This window comes from Vulpes lagopus, chromosome 5 (assembly GCF_018345385.1).
Source record: "Vulpes lagopus strain Blue_001 chromosome 5, ASM1834538v1, whole genome shotgun sequence".
Taxonomy (NCBI): domain Eukaryota; kingdom Metazoa; phylum Chordata; class Mammalia; order Carnivora; family Canidae; genus Vulpes; species Vulpes lagopus.
This window is the reverse complement of record NC_054828.1, coordinates 4271408-4290642: the sequence shown is the minus strand read 5'-3', so window position 1 is coordinate 4290642 and position 19235 is coordinate 4271408. Positions and strand designations below refer to the sequence as shown.

General features: G+C 56.4%; 1 protein-coding gene across 3 annotated transcripts in view; it reads left to right on the top strand.

Moving 5' to 3' along the window:
- The window catches only part of FBLN1 (fibulin 1), an 89097-nt gene extending 70411 nt beyond the window's left edge, over window positions 1-18686 (top strand). For all 3 annotated transcript variants that reach the window (XM_041754944.1, XM_041754942.1, XM_041754945.1), the window contains exon 17: window positions 17887-18686. In XM_041754944.1, the coding sequence (XP_041610878.1) occupies window positions 17887-18026 (140 nt within the window). In that variant the 3' untranslated portion in view covers window positions 18027-18686. The remainder of the gene's footprint in view (window positions 1-17886) is intronic.
- Window positions 18687-19235: the final 549 nt, after the last annotated feature.

Sequence of the window (19235 nt, the reverse complement as noted above, 5' to 3'; positions counted from 1 at the left end):
GTTCTGCGTGGAGGGGGGCCCGGGGTGGCCCTGGAGGAGTCGTCCTGCTTCCAGGTAGGCCCGGCACCCCCTACCCCTCAGTCTATTGCAACACATGCATCTGACCAGGGTCCCAGAGTTTGCCTCCTGCCAGTGTCATCCCCCAAGTAGAGGCCGGAGGCCAGAGGAGTCCAGATGCCAGGGTCTCGCAGAGGTGGGACTCGGGGCTGTGTTTCAGGTTGGACTCTCATCTCCATGCCCGCCAGTCACTGCCTTATTTCTCTGCTCAGGTCTCTTCCCACCTCTTTCCCTTTTCCTCCTCTGTCCCAAAGAACTCCTGTGTCCCCTGGGAGCTTCTGGGCCCCGGGGGTAGCTGGGCTGGCATTGCTGGCGCTGGACACGGGCACAGCTCTACAGCGACAGGCCTGTCCACCTGCCGTGGCTGGTTCGCTGCTGGACTTGAGCCCAGGCAGGAGCAGCCTGCGAGCCACAGCCAAGCATGTTTACCTGCACCCCACGCAGCTCTCACAAGTGCCTCCAGGACGGGTGTGATTGTCGCCCTTGGGCAAAGGAGGGAAGGCAGATAAATAACCACCTGAGAGGAGCCTCTGAAACACTGTGGGGCCTGGGTGTTTGCAAACTTGTTTTTGGTGGCTTGGTTCTCATTTCAAGCAGTGCCTTAGACAGAAACGCTTTATGTCAGTGGAAGGGGAGAAAATGTTTTCCAGGGCCACTTAAGCCTCTGTATCTGCTGTGCCTGGCAGGATTTAGGGGGCTCCTGGGCCCCGCGAGAACCAGTGTGCAGCCCCATGCTGCCTGTAGCGCCTGGGAAGGGACCCAGACCTACTCAGAGTTGTTGGCTGAACACCTGCCCGCTGTAGGCCGTGCCCCGTACGGGCACTGGACACCGAGGTCAGGAAGGCTCCGTGGAGGAGGTGAGGTCTGAGCTGAGTCTCCACACATGTGTTTCCTCCCCGCCACAACCCTGTGGGAGGAAGGGCCAGAGACAGCAAGAGGCTCGTCCTCCGCTCCTTGGCGTTGGGGACAAAGTGGGCCAGAGCTGGATGCTCCCCAAACACCTGGAGCCCACCGACTGCTCGGGCTGACTTGGGCAAGGTGACTGAGGGTTTGGGTCCCAGAGAAATAAGGCGTGTACAGGCTGCCAGGACCCTGAGGCCACGGAGCTCATCCTTGCCCCAAATAACAGCAGAAGAAAGTGCCCCAAGTCCACTCAGAACCTAAAAGGGCCAGGCCTTCCCCTAATGTATCCTTGAAAAGCCCATTCTTAGGGGGGATAAAGGCGGCTCTGCGGCAGGGCCGAGCCTGCTGTCTGCAGAAAGCCCGAGCGGCCATCCTCTTGCATTCCTCCTTAACCAGCTGTCAGTGAAAAATGAAGAAAGCATTTTTAGCTTGTGCAAAAATGCCCTCTTAATGCCTCAGGTATTCTGGGGCCACGACAAAGCCTCCTGCATCCAGCCCCGGATTCGTGCCTCACTCTGCGGGCTACTGGCTGCAGTTAGGGGGTCCTACAGGTAATAGCTCGGGATGGGGGGGCACCCTGGCTGAGATGGGCATGGGCGGGGTCCCGTCAGCACCTCCACACCCACTGCCGAGGGCCACCCCCTCCCCAGGCCACTGGGCCACGGCTGCCCACGGAGCCCCGGCCCTCCCTGCCACCCTCCCTCCAAGGACAGGAAATCTGTCTATACCAAGGGTCAGTTTTGCCAGCATTTCTGTGAAGACCTCCCCGCCCTGCAAAGCCAAGAGGAGCTAGTTGCTTTCTAGACTCATCTTTCAATTGTGTAGAGGCCCGCGGTGATCCTTGGCCCGCGGGAGGTGGACGGGGGACCTAGCGGCTTCTCGAGAAGCATCCCCACCGGCCACACACCCGTCTCGTGCACTGAGGGTCCTCGGGGAGCCCGAGCACCACGGGGGCTGGGACCCCGCTTCCCCATTAGGCATGGACATACAGTAAGCGATCGACTACCCAAGGCCCCGCTGGAAAGACAGGAGTGCCCCGGCTCGCTCCGTAGGTCACAGCCTCCTGTAGTGCGGACCCTCCCTGGCAAGAAAGGGCCACCAGGATGTGACCGAGCCATGATTCCACAAGGTCCACCCTGGGTCATAACATCTCACATGTCCTGTTCTTACTGGAATCCTTCACGCCGGCCCCTAGTACGTGAGGTGAGATTCATTCTGTATAGCACACGTCCCTTATAAATAATAATAATAATAATTCAAATGAGAACAGTCCTAAAACTACTAGGTAGTTAGCTCTCCCAGCCTCTGAAATGAGCTGAAATAAAAGAAATGGACTTGCTAATTGTTCTCCCCCGGTAGAGTGGGGAGTTTTGTTTTTGAGTCTTTGCATAATTACCAGGAAGGCTCTAATTTTGCTAAAAACGGGCACGAACCCAAAAGAACAAATCAGCATCGGCATTCCCTGCGGTGTCAGCCTCGGGCCTCGTGAGGTTTTCACCAGTCTTTCCCCTTGACCTGGGCCCTGAGCGTCCCCGTCCCACGGCTTCGGAGACCCTGGAAGTAAACGATGGCGTGTAGCTTTCCCGCAGGTGCGAGCAGCAGCTCCCCACGCAGGCTGCTCCCCTGAGCTGCCCACGTGTCTCTTCCAGCAGCCGTCCTCCCTTCCCTCTGATCACATTGAGGAATCTGCAAGGAGCCAATGTTGGCCGCGCCAACGTGGCTCCCTGGTGCCCGGGCAGCCTCAGGACCAGAGTCGGGGGGTTGGCAGTGGGCATCGCCGGGGTAGGGGCACCGGGAGTGAGCAGTTAGCTGTCTCCCCCACTCCACAGTGCTTCTTGAGCACCTACTATGTGCTGGGAGGGGAGCACGCAGTCTCAGCCTCTAGGGAGGCTGACCGTCCCTAGATAGTGGCAGGAGAGCGCAGAGGTGCTGTGGGGGCAGAGCCTGGTCACCCCACTGGGGCAAATCTTTGCATGCTGCATGGAGGAGGCGGCCCCTGGATGGTGCAGCCCTGGCTGGGTGAAGCATCACGGCAGGCTGCCCCAGGACTTTGTCTCCTCCCTCGGTGGGGTGGTGTTTTAAACATCCTGACCGTATATATATATATACACGTTTCAAGGGGGTGGGTGTGGTCTTAACTCAGAAAGTGTGGCCCTGAAGCTTCAAGACAGCCTCTCCCACATGAGTCTTGGGCTGTCTCCGCCCAGGCATCACTTGGCGGGGCGCCGTCAGTGTGAGCGCAGGGCAGCAGCTCTCAACGGTAACCCCTGAAAGTTCTGGGGTTTGCAATAATGTCACACTCTTCACAGACCCAGGCACCTGGCAGCACAGGGGCCAGATGCAGGTCGGGTTTTGATCCCCGGTGACCACACACCTGCACATGCGTGCACATGCACCAGCTCTCCCTCTGCTGCCCACCGAGTGTGTTGTACCTGGAGGTCTCGCCGACGCCGTCGCCCCACCACCAAACCTCCCACATAGCCCAGGAAACACGTGGAGGCCTCCTGTGGCCAGGCCTCGGTCGACTCTAGGAGCCTGAGGTAGTTGAGAGGGACACATCTCATACCATCTGCTTGCTCCCAGCCCGAGAGGGAGGCAGACACCAAACCAGAGCCTTCCCGTACAGTGTGGAATGTGCTGGACATGCAGACGAGAGGCAGCCCAGCTGGCCTCGCGGAGCAGTCAAGGGAGGCTTCTCGGAAGAGGTAACGCAAGCCTTGGGTCTTGAGAGCCGAGTAGGGGTGAGCCAGGCAGAGGTATTCCTGGCCCAGGGGCAGCACAAGAGGCAGTAGGTGGGAAGCACCCTGCACAGCCGGTGCTACCAGAGTATGGAGGATAAACTACAGGAGCAAGAAGAGAGGTGGCAAGGGGTCCCAGGGCCAGGCCTCCACGGACTTCTGTGGCCAGCAGGGAGCTACTAGAGGTCTGCCATGCTCCTTGGGAGGCTCCCACTGCCCGCAGTGCTTCTAGATCCCTCTGCAGCCTCCTGCAGCCAGAGCTGGTGGTTGTCCCCACTTCGCAGATGAGAAAACTGAGGTCAGGGGAACTAGGCTGCTTGCTTGCCAGGGCCTCTCAGCTGGGGAGCATTTGAGGATGCAAGTTAGACCTGAGCCACCTGTCTCCAGGGCCTCCCACCCCTGTGGACCTCATGGCACAGCCCTGTTTTCGTCTGGTCTACACCAGCCAGCATCTATACCACTGGCCTCTGTCAGTAGCAGTCAGACGGGGTAGGTAGTGAAGCCTCTCCTTTTGAGCAGCAGCGGTGCTCCTGGCCATGGGGTCTTGGGCCTCGGGCCACCCCTTTGTGAGTAAAGAGCCCCCCTCCCACAAGCCCAGGTGGTCAAGAGATGAGGTTTGACCCATGCTGAGGGAAGGGAGCAGGCTTCTCTGCTTCTCCACCTGCACGGTCCCGACTTATTCTTGTTCCCACAGGTGGCCACACCAGGGGGCCACTGCTTGGCACCCTTGGGCCTGCCTCTTCCCCATCTGCCCACAGGGGGCAGGTGAGGGGGGTCCAGGGCTGTACTGGGGGGCCGCTCAGCCCGGGGCTAAGCTGCACCCCTTATGGGCACTTGCAGCGAAGGGGGATTATTGGTGGACTGGGCAGGACGCTCTGGCTGGAGACACGTGTTAATTATAACCTACAAATCTGAAGACAAATTCGGACCCCACTCCATTTGTGAATTTGTTCCTGGGAAAGCCCTCGGGTCCGACAGTGTGTGTGCATGTGCAGCATGTGTGTCTGGGGTGTTGTGAGTTTAGGAGTGAGTGTATGCAGGTGTGCGTAGGCATGGGTGTGGCTAAGGGTCGGCATGAGGATGCAGATGAGCGTGTGGATGCACACGGGGTTTGATTTCCAGATGTTTGGTACTTGCTGGAGGAGGGATAACACTGTAACATCAAGCCTCGGCCTCCCGTCCCCGATGCAAGGCCACCCTGAGCCCAGGGGCAGGATCTGGAGGTTTTGCTGGGGAGTGGGCAAGTTGCCTGGTGCCCCCGTGTGCATCCCCTCATCCCCACACACAGAGCCCACCGCTCGTGAGCACCCCTTGCGCTGCCCTGCAGGATGGTGTCGCTGCTTCTGTAAGAGAAAATCAGAGGGCTGGCCCTGGGGCCTGCAGCCAGTGCTTCAGAGCTGCAGCTCCCAAGCAGGGGGGCCTGCCCCGAGGTCCTTGGCCTCATGGGCAGCTCTGAGGGCCCCAGGGTCCCCCGAGAAACTGAAGCATCCCTGTTCTTGCCCTGGGCACTGTGGCAGCTAGTCCTGTGCTCCGCAAAGTCTGAATGAATGGAGGATCACGTGATTGTCCCACTCACCTTAGAGATGGTTACCTATGTCAGGAGTAGAAGGGATGTGCCCTAATTATAGACGCCCATTAACATAATTAGGCGAAATGATTATGTGAAAGCTCCTAGCAGCGCCTGGTGCACAATGAGTGTGCAGAAAATGAGTACTGATGGGACCGAAACTTCTCTGGGAGATTTTTAATATATGTAAGGATTATTACTGGTTCAAGTTTACCGTTCACTCTGTTTCAAGGTTATCTTTTGAAAGATAACCCCCCTAGTAGTTGGGGGTGGCCCTCTTGGGGCAAAATGTGATGGAGTCTCTGTGGCCGCAGTGCGAGCGCTGGACGTTCTGGGCTTGATTCCTGCTTCACTGTTCGCAGCTGTGTGACCCCAGGCAGTTCGCATAACCTCTCTGAGCCTCAGCCATCATCTCCGCAAAATCGCCGTAATACTTGCCTTGCTGGGCTAACGGCCACCCGTGCGTATTTGAACACAGCTGGGTGGGTCGTTAGGGGATCCATGAGCGTCAGCAAGGAAGCCCTTTGGAGCTGGAGCTGGTGAGAGCTCGGTGCCCCCTGAGGGGACGACAGGCCAGGGTGAGGCAGCGCCAAGAGCGTTCACCCCAAAGCGGCTCCGGCTCCCTGGGAGCTATCCTGGCAGCCTGGGCGGGCGAGGCAGGCCAAGCCGAAGCGGGGTGCTGGAGGGCCTGCCTTCCAGGTCGTGCCATCCTCGACTTACCTTGCTCACTCAACAAAAACATCCCCGAGTTCCTACTCCAGGCCAAGCCCTGGGCTGGGTGCCCGGCGGCAAACTGACACCCAAGCCACAGAGCCACTTTCACGAAGCTGCCTCCTGGCCTTCCCAGTATCCTGCCGTCTGAGCTCCTGTAGGCTCCGTACCTGTTCATGTCTCAGGGAGAGAGAGAGAAGTGGGGCGTGGCAGGGCCTCCACGTCCAACTGCGTGTGTTGTGCACTGCCAAGCCCTAGCAGGGTACCGCGTGCAGCCTCTTCCATGGGCAGTGCGCAACATACAGACTGGCACGCTGCAGCCCTGCTACAGCTGGTGAGCGAAGATGCCACCTCTTGGCGCCTCTGCCCCCTGCCAGAGGAGGCCTCTTTCAGAGCAAAGTGCTGGTTTGCCCAGCCATCCGGCTTGAGGCCACCATCGCTGGGCCCGGCCGGCGGGGCGCAGATCCCCTCTTTAAAATCATCACCCCCTAAGGGGTTAACCATGTGCAGCTGACCCTGTCCTGCAGCCTGATTCAGAAAGCTTGGCCCGGGATCAGTACACATTACAGATGACATTCAGAAATTCCACCTAAAAACAACAGCGCGGCTGTCCCTGCCGGGTGACGAGTGATTGGCCCTCTCCTGGCTTTCACGGCAAATCCTGGGGATTAGGCGCCCTCTCTTCTCCCGGAGGCGCAGCCCACCCGTCACCCCGGGCCACACCCTGGCCAGCAGCCAGCGTGCTTCCCGGGGTGCCGGCCCCGCCGCCTCTGGGCCTGGGATGCGCCGCGGCCTGACTTCCCCCTGAGGGTGGAGGGGCACGGAGGGCAGGCGGGAGGGTCCCTACGAGGGGACAGGGGACCGGATGAGGGTGAGAGGCAGCCGTGAGCTGGGGGGCCCGCGCGCACCTGACCCCGCAACCCTGCCGAGCTGGAGCCCTACGGGGAGGGCGCTCGCCGCCAAGCTCCCAGGCGCAGACTCTCACAGCTGATGATGCCTCCAGGCAGCCCCCTGGGCTCACGCTGGACCCTCCCAGGGCTCAGCAGGGCTCAGTGCTTTAGAGTCCACCGAAGTGGCACTGGCAAACCTGCTCCTGCCCTGGCTGCCCCAACGGCCCGAAGCATCCCCCCCTCCCTCTGAAGTTATGCTTCCAGGTCATGGCAGATGGTGCTCTAACCACTCGGTTCCTAACACTGCAGCCAGGGACCCTCTGCCATAGCTCCCCTCGCAACCCTACAGCCAGCCGTTGCTGGGACTGCTGGCTGCCCGGCCACAGAGACATCCTCAGCACTCTCGTCCCTTCTTTCCCTCCACTGCGCTCCAGCCACACCAGCCCGTGCCTCAGGCCCCTCTTTTCTCCTGGACATTAGCTATGATATTCCCCTCTTCCTCCTCTGGGGAGACTCCTATGCACCCCTCAAAGCCCAGGTCAGTGCCATCTCCTCTTGCCTGCCCTCCACACCCCCACAGGCGGAGCATTCGGCTCCTCCCCTGTGTTCCAGGCATCCTGATGGGCCTCTTTAGGGATTCTTCTCATATCCCTTCTTCTGGCAAACAGTGTCTGTGCCCTGCAGGGGCAGGTCCTGGCCCAGGGGACACAGCAGGACAGACAGACAGGCAGGCAGGCATGAATCCCTGCCACATACACATTTTATTCCAGAGGGCAGGAGCAGACAAGAAACGAGTAGAATGTGTTCATGGTCAGGGGAGGGGAGTGAGAGCAGAGGAGTGGCTATATTTTTTTATTTTTATTTTTTGAAGATTTTATTTATTTATTCATGAGAGACACAGAGAGAGACAGAGAGGGAGAGACACAGGCAGAGGGAGAAGCAGGCTCCATGCAGGGAGCCTGACGTGGGACTCGATCCCGGGTCTCCAGGATCAGGCCCTGGGCCAAAGGTGGCGCTGAACCGCAGAGCCACCCCGGGCTGCCCAAGGAGCAGCTTTAAATTTGGTCGTCGGAGACAGTTGTCCAACACCCAAGGGTCCTGAGGTGAGGTGTGCGATGACCTAATGCTTCCAAGGCTCCCTCTGTGTGCAGGCCCGAGGCTCTTGTTGCCGGCTAGGCCGAGATGATGGTGGACCCCATGTGAGTCCAGCAGAAGGGGTGACAGGGAGACAGATTTGGGCATCACTGGGAGGGAGTGCCACGTTTTGCTCTGAGCTGGATGTGGAGCAGATAACCACACAGTCTTTGGTCTGAAAAAGAGAAGACTGGCGTTGCCATCTGCTGAGGCGGGAAGGCTGTGCTATGGGAGCTTTGGGGAGGCCAGGAGTTCAGTTTGGACTCCAGGATCGAGGTGCCACAGCCCCACGGTGGTGCAATGTGGAGTAGATGAACCTGGGAGAGGTTAGCGTGGGGACGGTGGTTGGAGCCAAGACCCCACAAGCTCACGAAGGGAGCAGCTGTGGACACAGAGAGCAGCAGCCAAGAGCGGGTGCCACAGGTCGGGCAGGGTAGGAGCCCGGAGCCCGATGTCCTGGAGGAAGGGTCGGCATTTCCTGGAGGACGGCACACCCCTTGGATTCGGTGACACCCAGGCCGCTGGTGACCTTCGCAAGACCCTCCCGGTGGACGGGGTGGAGGGGAGACGCTCCGAGCAGGGTCGCTGGAGGTCCCTTCTAGAAGATCCGTGAACAAGAGCAGAGAAATACTCATGCCCGTGGCCGGGGCGCCGTGCCCGTGGCCTTATGCATTCCTGCCAGACTTGCTCTTCCACAAGTTGTGAATTCCTTGAGGCAGGACCTCCATGGGCTCACCTGTGCAGCGCCCTGCTCCATCACCCTGCTTGTTTTCCTTTCTTGCACACGTGCATGCACACACCCACCACACGCACGAGGAGGTCACCCAGGCCCGGCCCCCAGCCCGCTGCAGAGCCACACGCACCTGCTGACTTCCAGTCACCATGGGGTTAACGTGAGCCCAGAGCAGAGGCTCCGTGTTCCCTCAGGGTGACCGCTAACCCTCCTACCGCTGCTGCGGTCACCCACCTTTGGAAAAGCCTTTGATATCAGCGGGCACATTCATAAATCATTCTTTATTAAAACAAAACAAAAAACGAACTTGTTTTAGCCAAAGAGCAGTAGAGGCATGTCCTGCAAACTCAGAAGGAAAGAAAAATTTGATGATAATTCGGGTCTTCCAGCAGCCTCACCTGATGACCGTGAATGTGCCAGGGACCCAGACACTCATCGTCCCCCCCCTCATCAGGAAGAGAGTTTTCCAGCCTCGATGTCGGGCATTTCCAGACGGACTCTGCAAGGAGCGTCCCCTCGAGGCGGGGACTCGGGACCCCAAGTGGCGTCCTAGTCATCAGACTAATAGCTAACCCTCCAGGGCCCTGCTGGGTGCCAGGCCCTCTTCCAGAACATTAGAGATGCTGCCTGTAGCAACCCGGCAGATGATTCTCCCCATCAACAGAGGAGACACTGAGGCACGGGAGCAGAGAAATACTCATGCCTGAAGCCGGGGCACCGTGCCCGTGGCCTTGTGCATTCCTGCCGGACTCGGTGGCATGCTCAGGAGTGTGTGCACGCTGTCGGGACCCCATGTGGGGTTCCTGTGCCGTGACCTTACCGTGCGACCCTGGGCAAGGTGAAGGCCTACTCGGGGGGTCCAGCCGGGTCCTCTGCACATCTGAATTTCTGAGCACCCCCTGCCCCTGGCCCCCGCGCTGTTCTTTCCAGACTAACTCCCTCTCGAAGCTTCCGTGGGCTGCAGTGTCCGGTCTGGGGTGAGCACTTGTCCCAAGCTCCACCGAAGCTGCTCTCCTTACTCCCCAGCCTCTGCTGCCACACCATCCGCAGGAGGTGCTCAGGTCGGTGTTTGTCACCGCGGCACCCAGCATAGTGCACGCCCAGACCGAGGGCATCGTGCTTGCAAAGGAGGGAGAGGGCACCGTGCTGCGGTTGGGACCTGGGGTTCGGGGTGCCCATGCTGCATGCCTGCACAGAAGGAGGGCCCTCTGGAGAGTGGAGGGCGGGACCTGTCCCTCTCTGGCACCCCCAGGTTTCTAACTCTAAGTCAGGTTGACAGCAAGGTGAGCTCCACCTGCTGTGAGCCGGGGGCCATGGTGGGTGAGACGTGATTTTTTTTGGCAGAGCCACACCACACCCCCAAGGTGCGACCTTTGGATTCGACCTGCGTTCTAGAAGCCTGGGTGCAGCCACAGCAGGGCAATGGGCCCTGACCTGAGCAGAGCGGGGCCGGGCCTGGAGCAGATGGGGGGTCTGCAGAGTCTGGCAAATGGAACCCATCTGCCTCTGTGGTGACTGAGCGGGAGGGATGGAAGCCGGGGGGTTCCCAGTTCTCTAGAGTTGGAGGACAGCAGCTTTGGGGCAAGAGGCCATCTGGGGAGATGCGAGCGCTGGTGAGCTTGAGTCTGGGCCGCAAGGACCCCAGCAGGCAGGTGGTAGGGGCAGGAACTATTTCTCATCCCTCCCGTCACAGCCACATTTCTGGCCAACTCCGTTAAAGTCGATGCATTAGACGGCGAATCCTTCCAGAAAAGTGCCCGGCCTTCTCTTCCTCTGGTGAGCCATGCAGCTCCGTGGAAGGGGCGGTGGCCCGGGCCGGCTCCCTGATGCTCAGAGTTCACGCACTGGACCCACCGAGCCTGCTTCCTCCTACAGGAGCACACACGACGAGGAGGACGGGCCAGTGGATGGGAGTGGGCGGCCCGAGGACAAAGCACTGTGGAAATGTCAGCTTCCACATGAGGGAGGGTGGCGGAGGGAGGAAGGGAGGCCTAGCGCAGGGCCGTGTCACTCTCCTGGACGGGCAGGGTGGCTGAGGAGCTGCTGTCGCAGCTGCCTGCACCTGCCCCGTCCAAGCTGCTGCAGCTCACGGGGGGCCGCTGGGGGCAGCATGTTTCTAACAGCCCAGGAGTACGGATGGTGAGTTCTGCGGAGACATGTCGAGTGCCACTTGGTATTTTAAATATGCAGCCCAGACATCTGTCCCCCTTCCGTCCAAGCCTGGGTGTTTCTCAGGACAGGAAGAGAAGACGAGGTCTCGGGAGCTCAGTTCCCCTGCCGCCGATTACAGATATGACTGCTTCATGGCTCCTTTCTCCCGTGCTTGACCCGGCCGAGGGCAGCACGTTCTGGAAGATTCCTGCACATCACATGACATTGTGAGGAGGGAAGAGACACGGTGGGGAGGTGGGAAGAGCTGGCCTTTGGGGTCAGTCCCAGCTGGATGACATCCAGAGCTGTGCACCGTGTAACCTGGGGCATCAGGCCTTCAGAGCCCCCTCTCCTCCCCCCAGGAAGGGCGGGGATGGCCTGTTCCCCTCTGCACTGTGGTGAGGACTGCAGAAGTGATGGGCATGGGGGATCCACCCCTTCCCCTTCCCCTTCCTCTTTCCCTTCCCCTTCCCCTGCTGTGTGTCCCTCCCCCAGACCATCCAGGCTCTAGTTTTGTTCTGTTCTAAGTAATCTCTAGGCCCGACATGGGGCTTGAACTCGCAAGCCCGAGATCGAGTCGCACGCTCTTGCCTGAGCTGGCCAGCGCCCCAACTAGTTTTCTGGCTTTTTTATATCAACATACAACATACAGCAGTGTATCTTCATTTCCTCAAGTTCTCCTCTGCCACTCGTCTACGCCCGTAACCCTCATGTGCAGGGATCGTTATTTGTGCCAAAGGAACTTCACTGAGACATGGGCGATATTTTGCTCCTTCTTGGCTCTCCCTCGTCCCCACTCCCCCGACCACCACGGAAAACTCGGTGACCATCGCCACTGTGCGTTCTCTCCCCACGCTCCACTTTCTGGGTGACACTTTTCCATTTTATAAACTGTGCTTTGTGCTTTGGTGTCACGTTCATTCACTCATGCGTTCAGCAAATGTGGGCTGAGGGCCTCCTGTGCGTCCAGTACAAAGTAGGACGAAGGGCCCGCTCTGTGCCACAGACCAGAGACACAGGAGTGGCCAAGAAAGATAGAGCCGTGGGGGGACTGCTGGCCACCAGGAGAGCAAATAGCTCCCTAACCTGGTTTCAAGCAGTGACAGCTTCTCAGTCTTTTTATGACGTGGGCACGTGACTTTCTTACCTCTATCTTTGCTAAGCCGGGTCTCTCTTAAAAGCACAGTTAATGTCCACTGACATGAGAGAACCACGATGTCTCTTGATTCATCACCTGGTTTCCTAAAATCCTCTCTGACAGCCCCGTTCATGCCAGTATACCTTGTCAGTCGGAATCACAGGACTTCTGGGTTGAAGGCTGAACTTGAGAGTGCACGGCGACTTGCACGGGGTCACACCACTGGTCAGCACGGAACCAGCCCAGGAACCCACGGGTCTCTCTCTCTAGTTCAGCGTCTCACCGTGAGACCCATGCAGACTGCTCCATAGCTGCTTTTCATCCTTGCACACAACAGATGGGCATCGAGTGCCGCGCCAAGCGGCAGACGCTGGGGGATGCCCGGGAGTGCCAGGAGTGCAGACCTCAGACCCCACGAGGTGATGAAGGTCCCCCTGTTGGACCCATGTGCTTTGTGTCGGGTCCTGGATCCGGTGCCTCAGCTGCAATGCACAAAGCAGAGACGAGACGTGAAGGTGAAGTGCCCGAGGGGCCTACATTTTTCAAAGGGGAAAAAAAAAAAGGCTTAATTATATCTTTAAGAGGCACAGACACGCCGAGAAATACCAGCAGCGTCTGAGACCCGAAGCAGAAATGCCAAGGACAAGGATTTGGAAGATTAACACAGTTGAACTCGGCACCACAGCCTTTTTTTTTTCTTCCGGGGCTCTGGAGAGCTGGGGAGGGACACACCCCAGCGGGTCAGATGGACACACCAGGCATGATGGAAACGCATTTTGCTGCCAGGCTGGTCATTAAGTACCGTCCTTCGGAGCCTTCGGTGGCTCCTCCTTCCTTCAGGATGGAGTTTTGTCTTCCCTCCTAGGTTGAGGGGGAGCTCAAGCTCTGCTCTTCTTTCTTTCCTCTTGTCTTCTTTCCTCCTCCGCCTTTATCCCACTCAATAATCGTGATGGAGCTCCTACTGTGCCCCGCCCCAGGCCCTGTGCTGGGGAGTGTGGGACAGAGATGAACCAGGTGCAGATGCTGCCCCTGAAGGAGGAGCCAACTGTGTAGCTTCCCTGCCACAGGCAGATGTGGCATTACAGCCAAGGGACACCGGGTATCAGGTACCCCAGGGCTGGGGAGGCTTCATTAAAGAGGACATAAGCAGTCCGGCTGGTCCCCAGTGCCTGGCACATAGCAGATGCCAATATTATATCTGCAGAATCAAGTCGATGGGTGGAACTGGGCCCCTGGGGAGGCTTTCCAGTCTCTGTGGTGCCACAGATGGGCAGCACATGTCTCTCTTCCGCCCTCCGTTGTTTCTCAGCAGTAGGAAGGTTGTTGGTGGTTCTGAATGAACACTGGTCTAGAGTCAGTGGTGGGGAGGAAGCCAGGAGACTGCAGACCCAGATTCCTGGTTCTGTGAGGCCCCGGGAGCAGGCTGTGACCACCTCCTTAGCCTCATCTGCCTTTCTCTCCCCAGGATTGACACTGTTCTGAAAACTGGCCTAAACCATCATTTTGGGGGGTTTGTGCATGCCCTTCCTGCTTCCTAGGCTCATAATTATTCTTCAAAATCCAATTTAAATGTCTGTAGAATCTTAACCCTTACCTGTGCAGAATGTTATCTAATGGATGGATGGATGGGTGCATGGGTGGGTGGATGGATGGATGGATGGATGGATGGATGGATGGTGGATGGATGGATGGATGGGTGAGTGAGTAGAGTAGGCAGGTTGATATATGGATAAATGGTGGATGAATGTGTAAATAAATGGATGGATAGATAAATGGATGGATTGGTGTGTGGGTGGATGGATGGGTGGATGGATGGATGGATTGGTGGGTAGGAAAGCTGTAAAGAAGTAATATCAGGAGAAGACCTGAGTTTGGTCAAAGGGAAGACTAGGAGGTGAAATTCAAGCTTCAACTACCTGGGAATGGAGGGAATATGTTCACCCAAACCAGAGCTCCAGGGGAGGCGTGACTGGGCAAAAGAAGTAGCGGTCAGGTCCACAGAATGGGTGTGGCCTGGAAAAGGAGCGCTGGGTTAGCTGGGGTGGTGGTTAGAGGCATTCAGAGCAGAGGAAAGGGGTAGAGAACTCCTTCTCATGAAGTGGGGGGGGGGGGGTGCAGTGCAGGGAGCCAGGCAAGGGACACACTTCTGAGCTATAGACATTCATGCCTTCTTGTTTCACACTTGCAGCACGCGTGTTTGTTCCGCCTTAATCATTTATCTGGTTAAATGCAAGGCCCTGTGGAAACCCCAGCTCTGAATGTGACCTGCATCAGAAGCTGGGCCCACCTCCCAGCGGCCCTCCCAGCACCCCTTTCACTGACGCAGCCCCTGGCTTCTTTCTGTGCCTCTTTTGTCTCAGCACTCAGCTGTGGCCAAACAACGAGCCACTGCTTGGCAGAGACCAAACCTCAGAAAGCGCCCAACGTGATAGATTCAGATGCAAGCACTTTCTACACATTCGGGGCTTTCCTTTCAGTACGATTTTAAAATCAAATCCAATAAAAATCCCCAATACTTGCTCTATTTTTCCATCATGCAAGAAATCAGCCATACTTTGAAAATCAGATCCCATTTAAATTGGAATTAGAATGCTTTTTGCTGGACAGTAATCATTTCTGAAGGGAACAGAGGAGTATGTCCTTCTGCTTGTTTTGTTTCTGATTTGGAAGGTTGCTGTTTTTATTTTTTTTATTTTTAAATTTTATTTATTTATTCATGAGAGACACGAAGAGAAAAGCAGAGACACAGGCAGAGGGAGAAGCAGGCTCCGTGCAGGGAGCCTGATGTGGGACTCGATCCCGGGACTCCGGGATCATGTCATGGGCCAAAGGCAGACACTCAACCGCTGAGCCACCCAGGTGTCCCAAGGTTGCTATTTTTAATCCCTGTTTCACAGAAGAGCAAATTAAAATGCAGGAAGGTTAACAAACTCTTCTGGGATCGTACTACTATTCCCTGTCCCCTCTCTGAGCCACGAGGATAGTCCATCATTTCCTTTACATACTTAACTTAGCGCCATGCTTGGCACACATATACATGTCTGGAAACATCTATGGGTCTGAACTGTTCATGCTATTCAAATGTGTGTGTATAATTGTTTTATAACATTTCTATTTTACATATATGTTCATAAGTACATTTTATCTTTTTATATAATCATAAATTTATATAAACATTTATATAACAGATATATTGCAGTTTATATAAATTTAAAATATATAATTACTAATTTTACATATAATACAATAATATTCATATATGTTAGGTTTTAGTATATATATTTTAAAGATTTTAAATAAAATAGTTTTTTGAGAGAGAGAACATATACTGGGACAGGGACAGAGGGAGAAGGAGAAGCAGACTCCTTGCTGAGCAGGGAGCCTGATGTGGAACTCGATCCCAGGACCCTGAGATCATGACCTGAGCTGAAGGCAGACCCGTAACCAACTGAGCCACGTAGGCGCCCCTAATATATTTTTAATAAGTATATTTACATATTTCATATTATGTAGTTATATATTTGGCATTACAATAATAACAAAGTTATTTAGAATATATATCATGCATTGATTATATGCTATATAAATATAATAATGATACATAGAAATACATACACATCCAACCACAGCATGCAGACGTGTACCCTCCACTCCACTGCTCCTCTGTCCTAAAATAGTTCTCAGGCTCCTGCAGCCTCTCACCTCCTCCTTGGAGACCCGGAAACTCCTCTGAGCACTGGAAGCAGAGTCATGGCCTCTGTCCCCAGGGTGGGTGAAGTCAGAAGGTGACCCAGGCCACTGAGTCTGGTGGGCACCACTGTGGGCCCCGGGCCAGGGGAGGGGAGAGGGTGACAAGAAGCAGAGAGGGGACACAGCAGGGGAGGCACTCCCCAGGAGCGCCCCCTCCCCATGACCCAGCCTGGATTCTGTGCCCAGGGCAGGGCAGGCGGGAGTGGCCGGGTCATGGGGACCGCTGGCAGACGGAGGGCCACTGACAAGCCTGTGTCTTTAGCAGTGAGCTAAAGATGTTCGAGGGCGTTCACCCAGGACAAAGCTACAATGTCACTGCCAGGCAGGGGCAGAGAAAGGGTGCTGACAGCCTGCACAATATCTCTCCATCAGAGCTAAAGCCCCTGTTTACTTAGAATAGCCTGGAATTCCACCCCTGCTGCTGGGCATTTCACTTTTGAAACATAAGCCCAGGGAGTGTAAGGGGTGGGGGGGATGGCACACCCAAATTCCCCTTCTGAGCATGAACTCGGTGTTCCTGACCGGGACCCCACGCTGGTGGGGAAGGGCCTTCGTGAGCGGGGGACTCCCCGAGCCCGTGATGCAGCAGAGGCGGGCCCCGGGCCTGGCTGCACTACCCCGTGCGGGGTTCTGGGGTTCCTGGGTTCCGGGGTCGGTGGCAGGGATGTCGGTAGAAACCAGCCTGGAGTTTGCTGCAGCAAACTATCAGTGGTGATCTCTCGGCACATGGTTGTGGAGCTACAGGCCCCAAGCCTGCTCTTTACCAGCACCATGCGGTGGTGCAGCCAGACAAGGGCCACTGGGCCACTCTTCCCACCCTCGCCTTCAGTGATGTCACCTCGGGGGCTTAAGATCAGCCCAAGAGCCACCCCCTACATCACATGACGCTGGGCAGGCCCTAATATCAGAGCAGGTGGGATGGAGAAAGAACTCTGGACGTCATTCCTCCCTAAACCTCAGCAACTTCTTTGCCCACTCACTAGGGATCAGCCAACCTGCAGACTTGGCTTGCATTGCTTCCTCTGCAGGAGGGGGACCCCCTCCTCCAAGAAGCCTTCCCTGACTCCCTCAGACTCCTCAGCTCTCCTCCACTCTTCCCTGCTGGACTTCTATCAGAACACTGCCCCTATTTAGCTCCTCCGTGGGCTTTGAGCCAGGATTCTGTGATTTTCTCTGTATCGCTGAGAACACCTCGTGGTGCCTACGGAGGAATGCATGAACGCACGTGGAGCTGAAGAGCTGAGCCCTCGGTCTGGGGGGGAGATGGCCCTGCACACCCAGAGCTCATACCTGGGGCGGATGCTGTGCTAGGGGCCATCTGGATCGGGCGGTGCACAAGGATGGGGTCACATGGTACCGTCTGCTCGCTGAGAAATCAGGTCCAGAAAGGGCAGCAGTGCATGCACAGTCCAGCCGGGGTAACGCCCACCCCAGGAGATGGGTTGTGCCAGTGCCCTGAACTCTGAGCCCTGGTGGAGGAGGCTGCCAGTCCTGGCCTTTGTGTGGTCCCTCCACTGCCGCAGAACCCCCTGCCTCCCCAGCAGCTACACACATTGGTTTCTGCTTCCCCGGAACCAAAGCCTGTCTCCCCTCCAGCACCCTACCTCCTGCCGATCACCCTGGCCAAGCTCCACTGCTCAGGCTGGACCTGCTCTGAGGCTCTGTTGGCAGAGCCACCTCTTGCTCATCTGTTACAATGAGCTCAGGTGTCACCCACCACAGAGGCATGGACTGTGAGGGGTTCAGGGGTATGTGCGGTGGGGACAGCTGTGCTTGGATAAAGGGCTTCCAGGACCCCACTGTGATCTTCAATATCACAGGAGAGAGGATCACGTCTGCTTTGCTTCTTCCCAAGGGTCAGGACTGGGACAGTGGGTGGGGAGGAAGGGGACAGGCGTCTACTGGGCATCCATGCTATACCAGACCCATTTCTAGGCTCTTTCAAATCCTCTGTCAGGTAGATGACCAGGGTGAGCTCACTATCATTTGTCCCTGGAGGTGGAAGCAGAGCCCCAGGGCGACCCCTGGGAGGTAGATGCCATGCAGGGGACTCAAACAGTTGGCTCCGCGTGGGAATGTGATGAGGTCTGAGACGCCTTCTCTTCTCTCCCCAGGTATTGTGCGCCAAGTACGGCCCATCGTGGGTCCGTTTCATGCTGTCCTGAAGCTGGAGATGAACTACGTGGTCGGGGGTGTGGTGTCCCACCGAAACGTTGTCAACGTCCACATCTTTGTCTCCGAGTACTGGTTCTGAGGGCCCGTCCGTGGTGCAGGCACACCTGTGCCTCCAGGCCAAGTCATTGCTACAACAACTATGCCTGTCCCTCTTGACGTTTCTCAAATTAACATATTTGTTTGTAGCGTTAGGCCAACATGTATTAAGCTGGGCCAGATGAATAAGTTCGTCTGATATATTTAAATAATGAGTCCAATTACTCAACTGTTTGTTGAAAACATTGCTTTTTTTTTACGCCAAGGTTAACATTTGCTCTCCTTCTCTGCCCATGGGCTGGGGCATTGCAAGGGACCAAGGAAAGAAAGACATTTTTCGGGGGGCAGCCAGTCCAGATGCCAAGAGAAAACCGTTTCTTGCACTGACTGTATGAAATTTGACATTTGGTACTTTTTTTTTTTTTTTGCCAGTTGGATGTTGTATGTCCAGTGACATGGCTGTTGTCAGGTAGCAGGTATGACCAGTTCTGCCCAGAAGCAGCATGACACAATGCCTTTGGGGAGCACTTAGAAGGTGCATTACAGTTCTCTGGAAGCAGAAAGAAATTCCTTAGGAAAGACACAGCCTGTTGGGTTTGTGTGTGGATTCTGCGTGGTCACCAAGAGAATGGCTGGGTTTTCTCTGCACCCCGCATCCATCTTTTCTTATCAGAGTGGGAAAATAAACAGTTTTGTGATTCTCCTCTTGGCCTGTGCATAAGAGTCTTTCAAGAATGGGGCTCTCCACTAGCACAGCACCTGGGAACGACCCCTCCTGCCTCCTGGGGGGATCCTGGGGTGGGGCCTGGAATGTGTATAGGAATAGCTTCCTACCCGTGTCATTTCTGATGCTGCGCCCGCCCTCCAAGAAGTGTGGTTCAGGCCCACTCCATGCCCAGCATCCAGCCCTGCTAAGCAAGGCCTGGAGCTATGGCTCCTGAGAGTATTCCTTATGGGATTCTGGTCCCCTCTAGAAATCCCTGGGGAGAAATAACGATTCTCTTCAGCAGGAAGCAGGGACCACCCGTGCACAGTGAGTCCCCAGGCACTTGGCAGGCAGTACTTCACTTATAGCTCCCAGAACCCCCATGAGGTGGGCGTGATCATACACAATTTTGAGATGAGCAAACAGGGCTCAGAGAGGAACTCAGCTGCCCAAGTCACACAGCCTTTTAGGGACAAGGGATTCAAATTCAGTTTATCTGACGCAAAACTCCATTCCTCTGTGAAACCCTGCATCAGAAGAGATATG